The sequence below is a fragment of the Nansenia antarctica genome (assembly GCF_963989245.1).
Source record: "Nansenia antarctica genome assembly, chromosome: 14".
NCBI classification, from domain to species: Eukaryota; Metazoa; Chordata; class Actinopteri; order Argentiniformes; family Microstomatidae; genus Nansenia; species Nansenia antarctica.
This window is the reverse complement of record NC_137684.1, coordinates 24,395,281-24,412,113: the sequence shown is the minus strand read 5'-3', so window position 1 is coordinate 24,412,113 and position 16,833 is coordinate 24,395,281. Positions and strand designations below refer to the sequence as shown.

Genomic DNA, 16,833 nt, shown 5'->3' with positions numbered 1-16,833 from the left:
TAAAAACTTTGACGCTCAATATCTCTGAACTGCCCTAAACGGAGATAGAACCTTTACCTTATCATTCTAAACGGAGATAGAACCTTATCATTCTAAACGGAGATAGAACCTTATCATTCTAAACGGAGATAGAACCTTATCATTCTAAACGGAGATAGAACCTTCTCATTCTAAACGGAGATAGAACCTTATCATTCTAAACGGAGATAGAACCTTATCATTCTAAACGGAGATAGAACCTTATCATTCTAAACGGAGATAGAACCTTATCATTCTAAGATCACGATATTAGCCAGTATCAGCAGCAAGCTGACAGTTAAGACTAAGTTAAGTAGATCCAATCGAGTTTGAAGGTATACTGATTGAATATCAATCAAACATTGTGATCAATACAATGAAAGACGAAACTCCACCTTGACATGCAACAAGGCTGTGACTGGGATGGGAGTGAAATAACCATGGAAACGCCTGAGTTACCTATCGAGGTAAGAACCGTTATTATCCAGACATGGAAGACTTCTATTCTTGAACTGTCAATCAGGCTAAAGTGTCTGTAGAATGTACTTAAAGAATGTATATTTCATTGATTTCATTAACTGACATCTTATTTGACAAAACAAATGCATTAGAGAACTGCAAACAATATATGAGTGTACGATATTAGTAGCTAAGAGATTACAATTATCTTAATGATAATGATATTCCAATCCTGTCCAGATCATCACCTATATCCTGAGTTTTCTCCATGCGTCAGACAGGAAAGAGGCGTCTATGGTCTGCAGTAGCTGGTATGAAGCCAGCCAAGACCTCAAATTTCAGGTAATCCGTGGCCTGGGGTGGTCCAGTGGTCTAGCACCGCGGTCTACAGTGCACACATATGCCCATGTCGGCGTGGGTTGGAATCCAGCCCATGCCCGGCTGACATGCCCTCTCTCCCTTCTTCTCCTACTTTCCTATCTGTCCAATAAAATGAAAAATATGAGTGGGACCGCCCCAAAAAAGCTTTAAAGGTTTAACTAAAAATAACAACTTTTATTTTTTTTTAAATCAGGTAATCTAATTTCATGAGTTGCTCAGTTAATCTCACTTATATAGGCTACATCATATTAGTGCTCGATTACCGATGTATGTGCGTAACCATAAAAATAGATCAGATGATTTGGTTGTAACTCTCTCACACTCTTATCTGTAGAAAAACCTCACCTTCAAGTTCCCAGCCTCCACATCCTCCCTGGATCTGATCCGGGGCCTGGGCCTGCGCTCCAGCTCCAGCCTGGTCATCAGCCATCTGGACGGGTCCAGCATGTCCCGGGCCGTGCTGCTGGAGATCGGGCTTCACATGGGCCCTCGGCTGGAGAGCCTAGCCCTTCCTGGGAGTAGTGTGACAGAGTCTTCCCTCCTGGCCCTGCTGCCCCACCTCACCGTCCTCCGGAGGCTCGACCTCAGAGGCCTGGACAGCCTCTTCATGTCTGGAGCGTTCCTGTCCAGGGAAGAGCAACGCCAGCAGGTGAGACCCCCCCCCCATGATGATGATGATGATGATGATGAAGGTTATGATGATGAGGATGAGGATGAGGATGAGGATGATGATGAAGGTTATGGTGATGCGATGGGGGGGATCCTCTTGTTGTTAAATTGCTATTCATTACACAGGTGTTCTCGATAGTGAGTACATTTCTTTCTTTCTTTCATTTCTTTCTTTTTAACGCTAAGCCACACCCCGAAATAGAAATTGTCCAATCATATCACAGCAAAAGTCACTACAGGCAGAAAACTCGGACAAACAACTCTCTAATATCTGATGGTGAAAAGCTTTTAGACTAAATATTCTTGTAATCTTTAAAAAAAACATAGGGTTAGGGTCTATTACTTGCTGTGGTAAATCAGAAATCAGAAATTTGCCAACTCCCGTCATTGAATGTCATTCAGTCACAGTCGGTCAGTGAAGTGTTGTTTGTTTGTCCGAGTTATCAAAGGGGGCGTGGCTTAGCGATAGGTCCATAGGCCTAGTAATCATCATGCTTCATCCTGTGGTCCTGATGTCTCTCCCTCCCTCCCTCCCTCTCTCTCTCTCAGGTCCGGGTGGCTTTAGCAGGTCTGGAAGAGCTGGATCTCTCTGACCTGCGTTACCTGTCGGACGTGACCTTCACCCGCCTCACGGGCTGCACCCCCAAGCTCCGGCGCCTCTCTCTGGCGGGCTGCCACATCGCCTTCGGGTTCGACCCCTACCGCGGCTGTCCCGTGGGGCCCGACTCCTCCGCCCTGCTCTCCCTGCGCAACCTCCGGAGGCTGCTGCAGGAGCAGGCCTCCACCATGCGCGGCCTGGACCTCAGCAGGACCAGCATCACCCCGGAGTCCCTGCGCTCCGTGGCCCAGGTGGAAGGTGTAATAGAATTATGTGAAATTTTCCTTCTCAGAAAAAAGTGTCTTAACATTAGGAGACGTGACGTTTTTATACAGAGGTTAGGGTGAACTCCCTCAGGTGGGGTTCAAGCCAATCACAGGCATTTCCTGTTCCGCATCTGTGATGATGAGGGGGCTAGCTGTGATGCAAATTATGAAGAGTTTATGGGGGATTGACCCCCACTTTCTCTTAGAGACACAAAAGGTGGAAAAAGGGACACAAAGGCCACGAACTGGTCTGGTCTGGTTTCAGTACTGGGCCTGTGGAAAGTGCAACGGCTCCAGAACTGCTCTAGATTGCTCAGTCTCTCTAGGTTGCAGGTTAAGGGAAAAGAAAGCAATTAGATCTTAGGTCTGTGATCGTTTAAATGTGTCTGTAGTCTAGCCAATGTCAAGTTTCAAGTAGTAGAAACTGGTTTCCATTGTAGTTTCCAAGAGGTTGAGGTCGTTTTAAGTATGTTAATCCTGCCCAGACAGTCTGATTGAGAAGAAGACAAAATGTCTAATCTAAGTAATCAAAAACATAAGTAATCCAGGGTTCCCACGGGTCCTTGAAATCCTTGAAAGTTTGTGAATTTGAGAGAAAAAAAATCGACATGGGTCATTGAAAGTGCTTGAATTCCTCTCTCTCTCTCTCTCTCTCTCTCTCTCTAATTTCTTTTTATAGGTAACATGTAGAAGGGAATAAAACAACCATACTAGTTACTAAGGTTAATTAGTTAGCTCGATTTTAAACCGGCATAACGCCATTAGATTTGAACCTTGAACCGTTCATGGTCATTTCTATTATATACATTCTCATCCAGATCTGTCTCAAACTATGCCCTGGTGGGCCCTTGAATTTGAGGGAATTGAGTCTTGAAAGTCCTTGAAAGGTGCTTGAGTTTGATGTTTCAGAAGGTGTGGGAACCCTGACATCATCTAAGACTAAAGGGCTCTGCACACAGCGTGCGATTTCTGTCGCGCGTCAACGTTCCATTTTGAAGTTTGAATGGAAGTCTATGAGAACATCGCATTTACCCACACACGGCCCCGATTTTAATCGCACGGCGAACATTCGATTCCATTCATTTTGAATGGGACAAAGCACACGGCGTGCGAGTTTTGTCGCACTGTCAAATGAATGGAATCGAATGTTCGCCGTGCGATTAAAATCGGGGCCGTGTGTGGGTAAATGCGATGTTCTCATAGACTTCCATTCAAACTTCAAAATGGAACGTTGACGCGCGACAGAAATCGCACGCTGTGTGCAGAGCCCTTAAGTAATCATGTCCCCCTACAAAGGCCTCTCCCTGGAGGAGCTGCACCTGCGGGGCTGTAAGGAGCTGACAGACTACTCTGTGGAGATGCTCTGCAAGCACCAGCCCGGCCTCCGCAGTCTGGACCTCAGCGCCTGCACGGAGCTCACCAGCAGGTCGATGCTGGCCGTAGCCCTGGGGCTGAAGGGCCTGAGGCTCCTGTCTCTGTCCCGGGACTGGAGGGTGACGGATAAAGGCCTGGCCGACCTGATGGCTCTGCCCGAGCTGAGGACCCTGGACCTGTCTGAGTGTCTCCACGTCAGCGGGGCGGAGATGGTGAAGGGGCTGTCTGGCCCGGAGCCCAGGGCACGGCTAGAGAGCCTCAGCCTCAAGAGCTGCACTTATATCAGGGTCAGTTTGTGTGTTTGCCCTCCCGCTCCGCACCTTGACCTCATGATTTATTTTTATTTTTTATTAAACAATATTTTATTAGAAGGAAGTAGAACACAGTACAACACTTATGGATACACAAATAAGGAATGAAGGTCCTTCTATTTTTATTTTTTTCCCTATGTCCACCCACCCACCACCCATCAACCAAATACCTATTGCCAATATAAAAAAATATTTTAAAAAAACTATAATAATAAAAAAAAAAAATCTTTGACAGTGGTATTTTACCTGACTGTTTCAGGATTTCAAGTACATCACTATGTGGACAATGACGATTTTCTGTGTGTTGTAGTGAATACTGAGTGTGCCCTTCCCACTTGTTCCATTGTTTTCCTTCTCTCTCTCCAGGACCTGGCTGTGTTCTCGTTGACTCAGCAGCTTGGCGCCAGCTTGCGGGAGCTGGACCTTACTTCCTGTGTCTACCTCACAGACCTGAGCGTGCGCGCCATTGCCAGCTACCTGCCGGCACTGGCAGTGTTGCGGCTGGGCTGGTGTAAGGAGATCACAGACTGGGGGCTGCTGGGGATGGTGGAGCCCACCAAGGAGTGTGAGCCCAGCAAGGAGATGGTGAGAGAGGGTGGTGTGGTGGGTTGAGTTGGGTGGGTTTATGGGTAGATGGGGGAGGAATTAGATTCAATCAAGTCTAGAGAGACCTAGTCTGCCCTTTATCCTATTTTTCTTTTCTACTTCTGTCACTGAATCAAAGCCCCCCCTTTAGATTTGAGAGGATTGGATAATCAAAATCAAATCAAATCACATTTTATTTGTATAGCGCATTTCTTACAAGATGCAACTCAATGCGCTTCACACAATGAAAATGTTCAGTCAATCAGTCAATCAATCAATCAATACTGACAGAGCCGCGAGCAGGCAAAAGTAAAAACCTGTATACTATGTAGCCAGGAAAAATTCCCTTGCAGCCCTCTACCAATAGAGCAACTACTAGCCAGTTTGCCTACCAGTACCCAGCGGTCCCCAAGGGGAGGCCAAGGACCACCGGCACAAAGCAAGCAAGCAAGGGCAAAAACCTGTACACCATGTATCCAGGAAAAATTCCTTGCATATTATCGGCGTACACACTGTCCATAAATTTAGTGTTATATTTGCATCGTTCTGCATCCAGCAAGGTCACAGGTCCTGCCAAAAGAGAATCTTAAGCACAGTTATGATGCAACAACACAATAAAGACAGTAAAGATGACAGCAATACAACCTGATGGTGGTCCTGGTACACCCTTGTACCGGTTCCAGTACTGCTCTAGGTGCTATTTGGAGCTGACAGTGCCTCATCAGCACCCGGGTCCATTTTCCTGTCAACACAAATCTCAAAACACGAGTATGGTGTAATGGCCTAGTGATCCTAGTTCTATAATGTCCAATGTCCCCTTAGTATCAAAAGGCGACATTGAATAAGTAGGTTTTGAGGTCACGCTTAAAAATGTCCTGAGTTTTAGACAACCTCAGGCCCTCAGGTAGTGTGTTCCACAATCTAGGACCATATATGCTAAAAGCTGATCCTCCAAATCTCTTTGTCCTAACCTCTGGCACTATTAAAAGTTCCGTGCCACTAGACCGTAGGGGTCTAGCTAGTGTGTATCTTATGAGCATGTCCACCATGTAATTGGGTGCATCACAGTGGAGTGATTTATAAACTAGTAAAAGGATCTTAAAGTCTATTCTATGACTGACAGGGAGCCAGTGTAGTGATCTCAAGACAGGTGTGATGTGCGCTCTTCGTTTGGTCCTAGTAAGGACACGAGCAGCAGCATTTTGAACCATTTGTAGTCTATTTATCATTTTTTGGGGGAGACCTGTCAGGAGAGCATTACAGTAATCTAGCCTACTAGTAACAAACGCATGCATTAATTTTTCAGTGTCTGCCTGGGAGAGAAATGATTGTACCTTAGTGATGTTTCTTAGATGGTAGAAGGATGTTTTAATAGTATTATTAATATGAGTTTCAAAATTTAGATCTGGGTCAATTATGACACCAAGATTCCTGGCCTGACACTTAGTGTTAAGAGCTAGTGTTTTCAAGTGTGCAGATAATTTCTCTCTCCCAGTTTTCTCGCCAATGATCAATACCTCTGTTTTTTGTTGATTGAGTTGGAGAAAGTTTTGTGTCATCCAAATATTAATATCGGCAATACAATCTATCAGGTGGTCGATCATCTTGTAGTCGTTGGGAGTTACTGAGATATAAAGCTGAGTGTCGTCAGCATAGCTGTGGTAGTTAACGCTATGCTTCTTGATAACAGAACTGAGGGGTAGCATGTATAGGCTAAAAAGCAACGGTCCTAAAATGGACCCCTGGGGAACTCCACAGGTTGTGCTATAATTTTTTGACTTATGGTCACCAAGGGCTACAAAGTAGTCTCGGTCAGCCAGGTAAGTCCTGAACCAGTTTAAGACCGGACCTGAGAGGCCAACCCAGTTTTCAAGTCTCTCAATAAGTATGGAATGGTCTACCGTATCAAAGGCTGCACTTAAGTCTAAGAGTACAAGAATCGAGAGTTTTTTCGAGTCTGCATTTATCCTAAGGTCATTAGTTACCTTAAGCAAAGCGGTTTCTGTGCTGTGGTATGATCGGAAACCTGACTGAAGTGGGTCATACCTATTATTTAAGACTAAAAATTCATGAAGCTGTCTATACGCTGCCTTTTCTAAAATTTTGCTTAGAAAAGTGAGATTGGATATTGGTCTACAGTTTTTTGGATCAGAAGGATCTAGGTTACTTTTCTTCAGGGTGGGTCTAACCAGGGCAGTTTTAAGCGCCGCTGGAAATATCCCTTTAAGTAGGGAGTGATTTACAATGCCTAGTATGTCATCAGACACAGATTCAAAAATGTCCTTAAAAAAGGTGGTAGGAATAGGGTCAAGAGGACACGTAGACGGTTTAAGCTGTGACACAATTTTACCTAATGTTTCCGTACTAATCATGGTGAACATGCTCATAGTCATGTTCTGTGGTGGCGGATCTGTAGTGCTACACAAACCTAGTCTTTCCTGAGTAATACACATTCTAATATTTGTTATCTTATCCCTGAAGTGGGCTGCAAATTCCTCGCATTTGGTGACAGAGGCTGCGCCGTCTAGAGTTCTAGGAGCAGGGTTTACAAGGCAATCAATTGTCGAGAACAAGACCCTGGGGTTATTCTTGTTTGTAGATATTATCTTTGAGAAGTGATTTTTTTCTAGCATTTCGCATTGCCAAGTTAAAGGCAGATAGCTGTTCTTTAAAAATATTCTGATCAATCTGTAATTTGCTCTTTCTCCATCTGCGCTCAGCTTTCCTACATGTTCTCTTTAGGAGATTTATTTCACTGTTTCGCCATGGTGCTCTCCTCTTGGCTCCAACCTTTTTTAGTTTGGTAGGTGCCAGGGAGTCTAGGGCCATTTTAACTTTATTGTTAAAGGTAATTACTAAGTCGTTTTCACATAACGTGGGAGTTGTGTGATTACTGTTCATTAAAGCTTTGAAATTCTCAGCCACTGCAGGGGTAAGATAACGTTTTTCAACAACACGTTCAGCATTGCTTTCAGCTTTACGTGTTACAATGGTAAAGAAAATACAGAAATGGTCAGAGAGGGCCAGGTCGCTGATACCTGATATTGAGACCTCAAGACCCTTTGTAATCACAAGATCAAGGGTATGGCCATGATTGTGAGTGGACAAAATCCATAGATTTCAAGAGGTCAATAAACTCCCTAGCCCTCAAGTCAGCCTCATTATCAACATGAAAGTTAAAATCACCAGTGATAATAATCCTATCATAGTTGGGATGGATAATGGATAGGAACTCAGAGAAGTCAGGTAGGAAGGTAGGGGCTGGTTTCGGCGGCCTGTATACAGTTACCGTAAGAATAGGTGGTTGGCATGCCATAACTGTGGCATGATATTCAAAGGAGGAGAATATATCAAAGGATATGCTCCTGCAGTTTAGGTTATTTGAAGCTATGGTAGCTGTTCCTCCCCCCTTTTTTCCATTTCTGATTGATTGGAAAAAACTGTAGTTGGGGGGAGATGCCTCAATAAGGGCTGCTGCTCCATTTGTATCTAGCCAGGTTTCTGTGAGTAGCATACAGTCGAGTTTTCTATCACAAATGAGCTCATTTATGATAAATGTTTTTTTGTTCGATAGGGACCTGATATTCAAAATTGCCATGGAGATGTCATTTTGACGCTGGGACTGACTCGAGGGCATACTTAATGAAATGGGTAATACATTTCTCAAGTTTGCGCCATGTATTACCTTATTTGTGGTGGAGGGAGTCCGATGGGAGACAATAGTCTGGATGGCATGTTTGGTGTTAGAGGAATGGATCGGACTCATCCCACATCAGCGTTGACAGGGCACCGGCCAGGTCCAGGGCTGGACAGCGAGGTCCATGGACATCGACAGCAGGCGGGCACCATACCTGTTTGGGTGAAACCTATCTCTCGCATAGGATAGATAGAACTCCACCTAGATCTGAAAATATTGTTCGTATCTACCCAATCCTACGGGGTCAGCATGTAGCCAATGGATCTATCGCTAAGCCCCAAAATAGAAATTGTCCAATCATATCACAGCAAAGGTCACTACAGAAAACAGAAAATAAATTACAGAAAACTCGGACAAACAACTCGCTAATATCTGATGGTGAAAAGCTTCTAGACTAAATATTCTTGTCGTCTTTAAAAAACATGTCTATTACTTGCTGTGGGAAATCTGAAATCTGAAATTTGCCATCTCCCGCCATTGTAAGTCATTGAATGTCATTCAGTCACGGTCGGTCAGTCAGTCAGTCACTGTCAGTGAACCGTTGTTTGTTTGTCCGAGTTTTCAAAGGGGGCGTGGCTTAGCGATAGGTCCATTCTAACCATCCTCCCTAGACCATGCTGACCTGTCCTCTCTGCAGGACAAGGGGCCCAGGTTCACTCGCACCTTTGGGAACATGGGTTTCTTCCGGCCTTCCAGGAGAAGCCGCGGCTGGTGACGGACGAGGACCTGGGGGCGTTCAAGGAGAGGGAGGGGGCCTCGCTGATGGCCCTCAGAGGCCTCGAGGAGCTCGACCTGTCCGCCTGCTCCAAACTCACTGACAGCAGCATCACAGAAGTACGTGTTGCCATGGAGATTGGATTCTATCTATGACATGAAGTGATGATGACTATACATGGCATAAAGTGATTGATATAGGGTATGGCATCAGGGGCTATAAGGCAAGGCAAATGGATTTGTATGGCACATATTCATACAACTTAATGTATACTTCTAGTGCTTTATATAAAACATGAGATAAAATAACAATTAATTAGGTGAAAAATAAAATTCTGTCAAATTAACACTAGAAGAGCCGTGAGGGTGACCCCTGTGAGTAAAAAGATAGTATAAAGCTGTTTTGCAGTTTTTCTGTGTAGGAGGCAGGCTAAAAATAGAAGCGCCCTCTAGTGATCTCTGTGTGTAAATAGCAGATTTACATTCTAAAAAGTTGGCTACTATTTGACCCCCAAGGCGGCTCTACTAGTGGGTAAAATAGGCACGGCTGTTGTAGTGTTAAAAGCCGAACAAACGAAGTAAGATACAGTAACGACAGGGAAGGCATAACCGATTACAGTATATGATGACGTTGATCTGTTGACGTCCTGTCCCGGCCTCTGTCGGTGTGAGCAGGTGCTGCGTTTCCCAGACCTCCAGCGCCTGTCTCTGTCCATGCTGCCGGAGATCAGTGACGAGAGCCTGGCGTCGGTCGCCTGCCACTGCCGCAGCCTCACCAGCCTGGCCCTCAGCCACTGTCCCCAGATCAGCGACCAGGGCATCGCCCGCGCCGCGCCCAACCTCCTGAGGCTGCAGCACCTGTACCTGTCCTGCTGCGACGCCGTCACGGACAGGTGAGCGCCCCGCAAACTCACACACAGAAATACAGACTGTCACAGACAGGTGAGCGCCCCGCAAACTCACACACAGAAATACAGACTGAGAGAACTTTCAGAGACAAGTGCATCACAAACCTCCATCCTGTTCCCTGAAGTGTGCAGACGTCCACTCCCGTACACAGATTTAAAAGCTGAGTTGATGGAATATTATTGAAAAATAACCTGATGAGTATTGTGGTAAATGAATTAACAAACTTCAACAAATTTCAACAAACTTTAACAAACAAGCGTCATACTACTCGTCATCGTTAGCAAATTTACAAACAGTACGAGTTGTGTGAAATAGAATCATATAACTGTTGGCTACTGTACTGTGCCAGCTGGTTTGCAAGAGAACATGACCTTTGTAATCAAATCATGATAAGATAGAGAAGCTATCAGTTGACCATTGGGACACATCCTAGTGAGTGCACGCTAGCTTCCTCAAAGACATCAGTTAATGTAGATCTTTACTAGATCTTTACTACTACTTTAGTAGACTCTTTACTGTAGCGTCTATCGGCAGTAGCAGACTGGAAATTAAGTCAGCGATGGTAAGCACTCACCATTCCGGATATGACGGTACCATTGCACTGCATTGAGTTTCACACTGTAAATATTGTTCTGTGTAATTATTTATTTTTATAAAGTTTTTCAACAACAAACATCTAGACAGACAAGCTCACAACAAAGACAGACACGAGAAAGAAAACAACAATATTATATTATATATATTATAAAAAAGATAAGACAAAATGCAAATGAAAAAGACGATAAGCAAGTAAATATTGTAAATAAAGACACATTCGTCATTGCTGCACAAGAGGAAACATGTTTTTGAGTTGGTGTCCTGTCATGTCCAGCTGATTGTATACAGGAAGTTTAACCTCGGTCCTAGGACCTTTGAATCAGATAAGTCTCTTATCCCAAAGACTGAATGTGTTCATATGATAGCAATTAACTGATGTCTCCACAGGTCTCTCTCCATACTCGTCCAACACTGTAAGAGATTGCGGACGCTTGACATCTCCATGTGTAAAGGTGTCTCCATAACAACAGTGGACCGCCTTCAATCACAGCTCCCATTTCTGGAGAACATCCACTGCCGCTTTGTGGGCGGGGCTGACCTCACTCTCACACTCTGATTGGACGTCCTGAATGACTGAACTTCCTTGAATGACTGAAGGTCCAGAATGATTTCTCAGAAACACGCTGCTACCGCAATATCACATTCAATAATTGGATAAACTACCTGATCCTTTTAATGATGATGAAAATAATATCTAATAGCTTCAGTAATGTGAGTATAGTATAAGTTGTGATCCCTTACTTGGACTGTGTGTACTGTATGCTCAATATTCTGGCAGGTTCCAGCAGTCAGAAACTGTCATTCTGTCTATCAGGGCTGGTAAAAGACTCAGTCTCCTGTCTGTCTTCTCACCATCTGACTGTGGACATGGCCCTGTTTAAGCACACTTAAAACGTATCCTTCCTTCCTCCTCTCCTTGAATATATCACTAATCTGACATGACTTGACTGGTAAAAGCAATGGAAAGGGTAGATTTTACCCATCCTGTATTAAGTATTTGAATAGGGCCTAGGCCGTGTTTATCAATCCAAAAGGATCCGTCTCATATTGTGATGAGCTGAGGGACCATATCAGCAGATGCTGCTTAAACCTTTAATTGTGTTTTAGAAGATGTGCCCTGAGTAAGAGGCCTATGGTAGCTAAAATGGCCACAGAAGATGCTGTGATTAGTGAGAAATGTTGATAGCTATTTATGAAGGAAATTTCTTTTTACTTAATTGTATCAATGAAGCGTCTCATCTCTTCCTTGTCGATTCCTCTTTGAATTCCTCTCCATGAACAAACCCACACAATGACACAACACATAGAGTATCTTCTGCATGAATCATATTCCTTTATTCATGTCAACCCTTAGCTAAGTAGACCATAAGTAAGGGGTTACCATGGAAATTAGTGTGTGTGTGTGTGTGTATTAATCATGAACACCCTGCAATGAACAGCAAAATCACCCCAAATTCACAAAAGCCCAGATCACTGGCCAATAATATGACACGGTTTGATGAAAAGGTCCTCATGTCAGGGATTGTAAAACATTGCAATCAAGCCAAACAAGTCTTGTTGTGAAAAAATGTGTTTCCCGGTTTTTGGCATAGGACAAAAATTGAAGCGATGAAGAACCCACTCGATATCATAACCAACAGTTTTACATTCACTAAAAACCGTCAGTTAGTTATAAAAGTCGGGTGGGGTGTATTAGTGTGGCAGTGTGTGTAGCCACACCCCGCCCCAGCTGTATTTAAGTAGCCACGTGCGTGTGAACATGTTTGTTGACAAGTTTACAGGATGGATGCTGACGCTATCAACAGAATTTCAGAAGCCAGTAAAAATATCGACAGTGGGCAATTAATGAACTCCTTCATATTGGACTTTATACATAACGGGAACTCCGAATCTAAAGATGACGAAGAAGACAACGGAATTTCAGACATTGATCTCAACATCAGTTCACTATTCATGGCAGTCGTCTGCAGACAGACCTTCTGCTGTGTTGTGAGTTATATGTGTTGTTTACTAGGCTAGCGTAACCTACCTGTTAGAATAGCCAAACAGTTATTTGTTGTTTTGTGAGTAAGATAGATAGCGCCTTTGTTAGCATCAGCTATCAAAACACTGAAACTGTGTGCTCACCACAACTATGCCTCCCCCTATAGGCCTACTTAGAAGTCTACGAAACAAATGGCGCTTTTCCACTACCGTATCGTATCGTACCGTACTGTGTGAGCCCGGTTTGTTTTGCTTTCTCCGCTGCCCTGCACTGCACTAATAGGCTAGATGGTGGGAGGAAGAAATAGGTTGCCAAAGATAAAACATAATGAATAAATACATTTGTTGCAGACCTACTAAACATTCAACATACTGTACAGTATGTTTCATGCACCATTTTAGTGTGTGTGTGTGTGTGTGTACGCTAGCCAAACAAGTGTTAGCTTGTTAGGTAGCTAGCTAGCTTTGTTAGAGATATGATAGATTACAGAAAGGTGGTAAATGCTTTTGTAATCAACGGTAAAATTATTAATTCATTGATTTGTAGATTAGCTGTAGAGTAATACTGTGGATTTAAATTATTTCACTAGCCTACTTCTTACAGTACAAGTACAGTACACTGAGAGTCTATGGAAAGCATGCAAGCCTACACTAGAAGTGTCCACACCTCTGACCTGAAATTTGTGTTAAAGAATGACAAGGTGAGAGGTTCTGAGAGATGACACCTTGATGAGTCACCAGCACTTCAGGTATTTGTCATTGTCATGATGTAAGCAATTCTATTTTATGAACATAGTCGTGGTTGTCTGAGGGAGTGGTTGGGGTGGAACCACATTGTTCCTCCCACCCATTACCTACCTGTGAAATGTGGCTGTGAATACTTTCAGGGTGAATTTCTCGGCTCTGTGATTTGGGGTGTAACAACATTCAAATATGCATAGCTTCAACTTGTTTCAGATTTTGAATGTATGACACATCATTTTTTTTCAGCTTACAGTCTACCCTTTCATAATCTGGGAAAAAAAATGAAATTAGGTTTGTCAGACTTTCGGACCTTTTCATCAAACCCTGTCACATGTATAATGATAAAAATGGATTGTTGGTTGACATCAAAAACGTATCTTAATGCGTCTGCATTTCTCTTTCTCTGGCTATTAAAAGTATTAATATGAAAAGGTAAAGATCATAAAGGTCGATCATGTCGATCATCACACTTTCTTTTCTACTGTTTTACAGTAAGCAATATCTGATGAGGTCGGTTTCAACTGTCATAATCATTCATATTGTCATGAAAATAAAACCATACAGTACCATACAACAACATTAACATTTACAGACTCTGGGATCCAATGAGCAGGTCAATAGCGGTGAAGAATTCTGTCTTAAATTGCAATCATATTTCAGACACACCACCGGCCGTTTAGCGCTCGCGTTTACGCTAAGACTGTTTTTTACGCTGTTAAAATATAGCGAGTCGGAAGGAGTCCCTCCCTCCTTTATTCCTTGTATCTTCTCCATCCATGCGTGTTGAGAAGGACGCAAAGAAAGGAGTATTCAAGGATTAGAGAAGAGACTTTGGGACGCGATCTATACAGACATAAATTCAGATGGACCTTTATAAGCATATTTCCTCCTCAGCAAACAAGACTGCCAAGCATACAGCACTATAGTACCAGGCATACGCCTACATACATACATACAAACATACATGCTGTATATTTTGCAAAATGCAAAAATATTTATCAAATCACACAAAATGATTTCAAGACCATGGCTGGTTGGTTGTACCTAGATACATCTGACACCAATAAAAGCACAGAGCTCGATGCTTAAGATGGAACCGTTTTTAACCTTAAGCTGGAATGCCTAATGACTCCTTTAATGAAACGGACATTATAAGATTAATCAGTGTGATCATCAGAACATGCTCATGTGGGGTTCTCTGAGGAGCTCTCAGCCTTTCAACATCAAACAGCGTAGCTAGCTTCAGCCCAAAAACACACTATTTCAAATTCTCTGCACATACAGTACATCATAAGGAATTCATATATTATAAATAGGAAATCTTAACAGGCTTGGAGCCTCTGACTTTTTTCCGTTATCTTTCAACTTTCATTCTGTTTTTTGACTGGTGTCTAAAGTAAGTACCGCTAGAGCAAGGAGTAGGGTAGGGGTCGATTCTGTTGGTGAATATGAGGTTGTGGGGAACATGACGCGTTCCGACCTGCAGAGGGAGCCACAGGACGGTTGGTGAAGGGATGGGGGCGCAATTGGCACCGGCTGATGCCAATTGGGTCCCCATCCCTTCACCAACCGTCCTGTGGCTCCCCCTGCAGGTCGGAACGCGCCATGTTCCCCACAGAGGTCAAGTACCATGTCAGACACCCAAAATATTCTGTCTCCGTTCGTGAGTTGAGGACATGCAAAAAAAGTTGTCATGTCTCTTAAAAAGCTGGCAGTTTATGGGAATCTAACAACATGAAAGTAGAAAAATAGAGGAAACAAACACAAATATGACAATATGGAGCATGTACCGTACTCTCTCCACAGATAGAACACAGAGAAGGGAGGAGGACTGGAGACATGGAGAGGTGTAGGACTGTGGAGAGATGTAGGGATGGGACCGGGGATACACTGGGTAACAAAGTCATGCTAAGCTCAAGTATTCCACCACAGTAAAGCTACTCCCACATTCTGTAGCCAGTCCTCATTTCCTCATTTTACAGTATGTGCCATTTAAAACCGAGTACGGTCACTCCGACAGAACCCAACGAGTCGCCTTCTTGCCTCTCCTCTTCTGCACGACTCCATCTGTCTATGAGCCGACACTGCCTCTGTTTAAAATGGTTTTACGTCCATCCTTTATGGTCCATTTTAGCCCTGGGCGTAGCCAATACTCCCCGTTGTGTAGCAGTGTCTAGTCCACAGGCTTGGTCTGTGCTGGTCTCCTCTAACAGCCATGCCATGCCATGCCTGGCCCCAGCCTCTAACCTCTAGCCTCCCAGCCGCCCCCCAGCCTCCAGCCCCCCCCCCCTCCAGCCCCTCAGCCTCTAACCTCCAGCCTCCAACCCCCAGCCCCCCAGCCAGCCCTACTGCTCGGCCTGGCTGAAGTCGTAGCAGAAGTTGAAGTTGCTGGGGGGTTTGGGTACCGGGGGGGCGGAGTCTGGGATGGGGACGTTCTCCAGGTCTAGGAGGCGGAGCTTGATCTCCATGGAGAGCAGGATCTCCAGCTCGCTACGCATGCACTCACTGCTCATGTCCCTTCCCAGGAGCACGCTCAGTCCATCTGTCCACAGGCAGAACTGAGAGAGAGAGGGAGGGAGAGATAGAGAGGGAGAGAGGGAGAGAGAGAGGGAGAGAGAGAGAGAGAGAGAGAGAGAGAGGGAGGGAGGGAGGGAGGGAGAGGGAGAGAGAGAGAGAGAGTGTATTAGCACTCTGGGCAAAGAGAGTGAGAGAAATCTGTCCTGACATAGACAGCAACCCCCGATAATCACTCACATCTGTTCTGGACGAGGCGATGAAGTTCAAGCTGTATTCCTCCACATCATACGTGATGCTGAAAGCCAGGTCCAACACTTCCTGTTGGGAGACACAACAACACCCATCTAGTCACTGGAGTCTTTTTACATACTGTATGTGTGAAAGACAGAAGGAGGAGACTGGAGCTATCGGTCAGTGAGGTGTAAGACCACAAGGCATATGTGACACAAGTCTGATCATTTGGTCCGCATGTCGGCAACCAATTAAAATGTTCTGACTTTTCTTTTGAAACACAGAACTACATTTCAATGTTGTTGAGAAACACAACGCAAACTCGCTAGTCAAGCCAAAATGCTGCAATGCAATGGATTCGGTGAGTAATCCCCACTGCTACCTAGTTAACTATAACACTACTTTACATTGTTAGCAGGCTCACAAAACAAGCTGTGTTCGTTGACTAGCGATGTGTCATTGATTTTCAACAACGCAGAAATGTATTCACATTTTAAGAAAGGAAAGTCTGATCATCACATCAGATCCCGACATGAGGACCAAAGCATTAGAATGTGTCACATGTGTGTCACAGCTACAGGGTCGATAGGTGCCCAGCCCATAACGCGTATGAATGCGTGTCATGGTGGTTGTCACACAAACCTTGGTCTGTTTCCCCTTGTTCTCTTTCATGTGGGCGCAGTCTTTCCCTGTCAGCAGAGCTTTTATATCCGCCACGGGAACTAGAGGAGGGCAAGAGAGTGGAGGCAGCGGATGTTGTCAGACATACATACTTGAGCA

The 16,833-nt window shown here is 44.3% G+C and overlaps 2 protein-coding genes across 2 annotated transcripts in view; one reads left to right on the top strand and one right to left on the bottom strand.

The window, feature by feature from the left end:
* On the top strand, window positions 1–11,814 carry fbxl9 (F-box and leucine rich repeat protein). The gene is given in 10 exon segments (XM_080545026.1): window positions 1–485; window positions 718–819; window positions 1,193–1,507; window positions 2,077–2,383; window positions 3,688–4,052; window positions 4,443–4,661; window positions 8,996–9,047; window positions 9,050–9,192; window positions 9,748–9,965; window positions 10,966–11,814. Coding segments are annotated over 10 exon segments (1,956 nt in total). The 5' UTR covers window positions 1–419; the 3' UTR covers window positions 11,135–11,814.
* A 3,836-nt stretch (window positions 11,815–15,650) lies between these two features.
* elmo3 (engulfment and cell motility 3) overlaps window positions 15,651–16,833 on the bottom strand; it is a gene marked incomplete at both ends in the record, with an annotated part of 18,603 nt that continues 17,420 nt past the window's right edge. The window contains 3 exons of the mRNA XM_080545377.1: window positions 15,651–15,863; window positions 16,060–16,140; window positions 16,696–16,775. Coding sequence (XP_080401503.1) covers window positions 15,651–15,863; window positions 16,060–16,140; window positions 16,696–16,775 — 374 coding nt within the window. The remainder of the gene's footprint in view (window positions 15,864–16,059; window positions 16,141–16,695; window positions 16,776–16,833) is intronic.